The sequence below is a fragment of the Acanthisitta chloris genome, unplaced genomic scaffold, assembly GCF_000695815.1.
Source record: "Acanthisitta chloris isolate BGI_N310 unplaced genomic scaffold, ASM69581v1 scaffold3155, whole genome shotgun sequence".
NCBI classification, from domain to species: Eukaryota; Metazoa; Chordata; class Aves; order Passeriformes; family Acanthisittidae; genus Acanthisitta; species Acanthisitta chloris.
Window position 1 is genome coordinate 1157 of NW_008675177.1, and position 436 is coordinate 1592.

General features: G+C 68.6%; 1 protein-coding gene across 1 annotated transcript in view; it reads right to left on the minus strand.

The window, feature by feature from the left end:
• The window catches only part of CLIC3 (chloride intracellular channel 3), a gene marked incomplete at both ends in the record, with an annotated part of 1255 nt that extends 1098 nt beyond the window's left edge, over window positions 1-157 (minus strand). The window contains one exon of the mRNA XM_009075613.1: window positions 48-157. Coding sequence (XP_009073861.1) covers window positions 48-157 — 110 coding nt within the window. The remainder of the gene's footprint in view (window positions 1-47) is intronic.
• Window positions 158-436: the final 279 nt, after the last annotated feature.

Genomic DNA, 436 nt, shown 5'->3' on the forward strand with positions numbered 1-436 from the left:
CCCGCCGGTGGCGCCCCCCCCTTGGGAGGGGCCCGCCACTCACCTACCTCTTCACATCCACAGTGGTGAGGGTGAAGGGCACCCCTTTGAGCAGCAGCACCATGAAGAGCCGTTGGCAGAAGGGACAGTGGCCCACGCTCTCCCCATCCTCACTTGCCTGTGGGCATAGAGGGAGAGCTCAGCTCCCCTTTGCTCTGGCACAGCTGCAGTGGGGGCAGCCCCAGCGGGTACACGGTGAGGGTGGCAGGGCATGTGCCACAGCCCAGCCCGTGCTGGCACAGGCTGATGAGCTGTGCTGCAGCCCGTGGCACCCACAGGCCAGGCAGGGTGCCAGCCCCCGGCCCCTGCCTGCTCCTTGGCCTCAGTGCCGCACCCCAGAGCAGCTGTGTGGCACAGCGAGTGCTGGCCCTGGCAACCCCGGGGGATAGGAACCCCG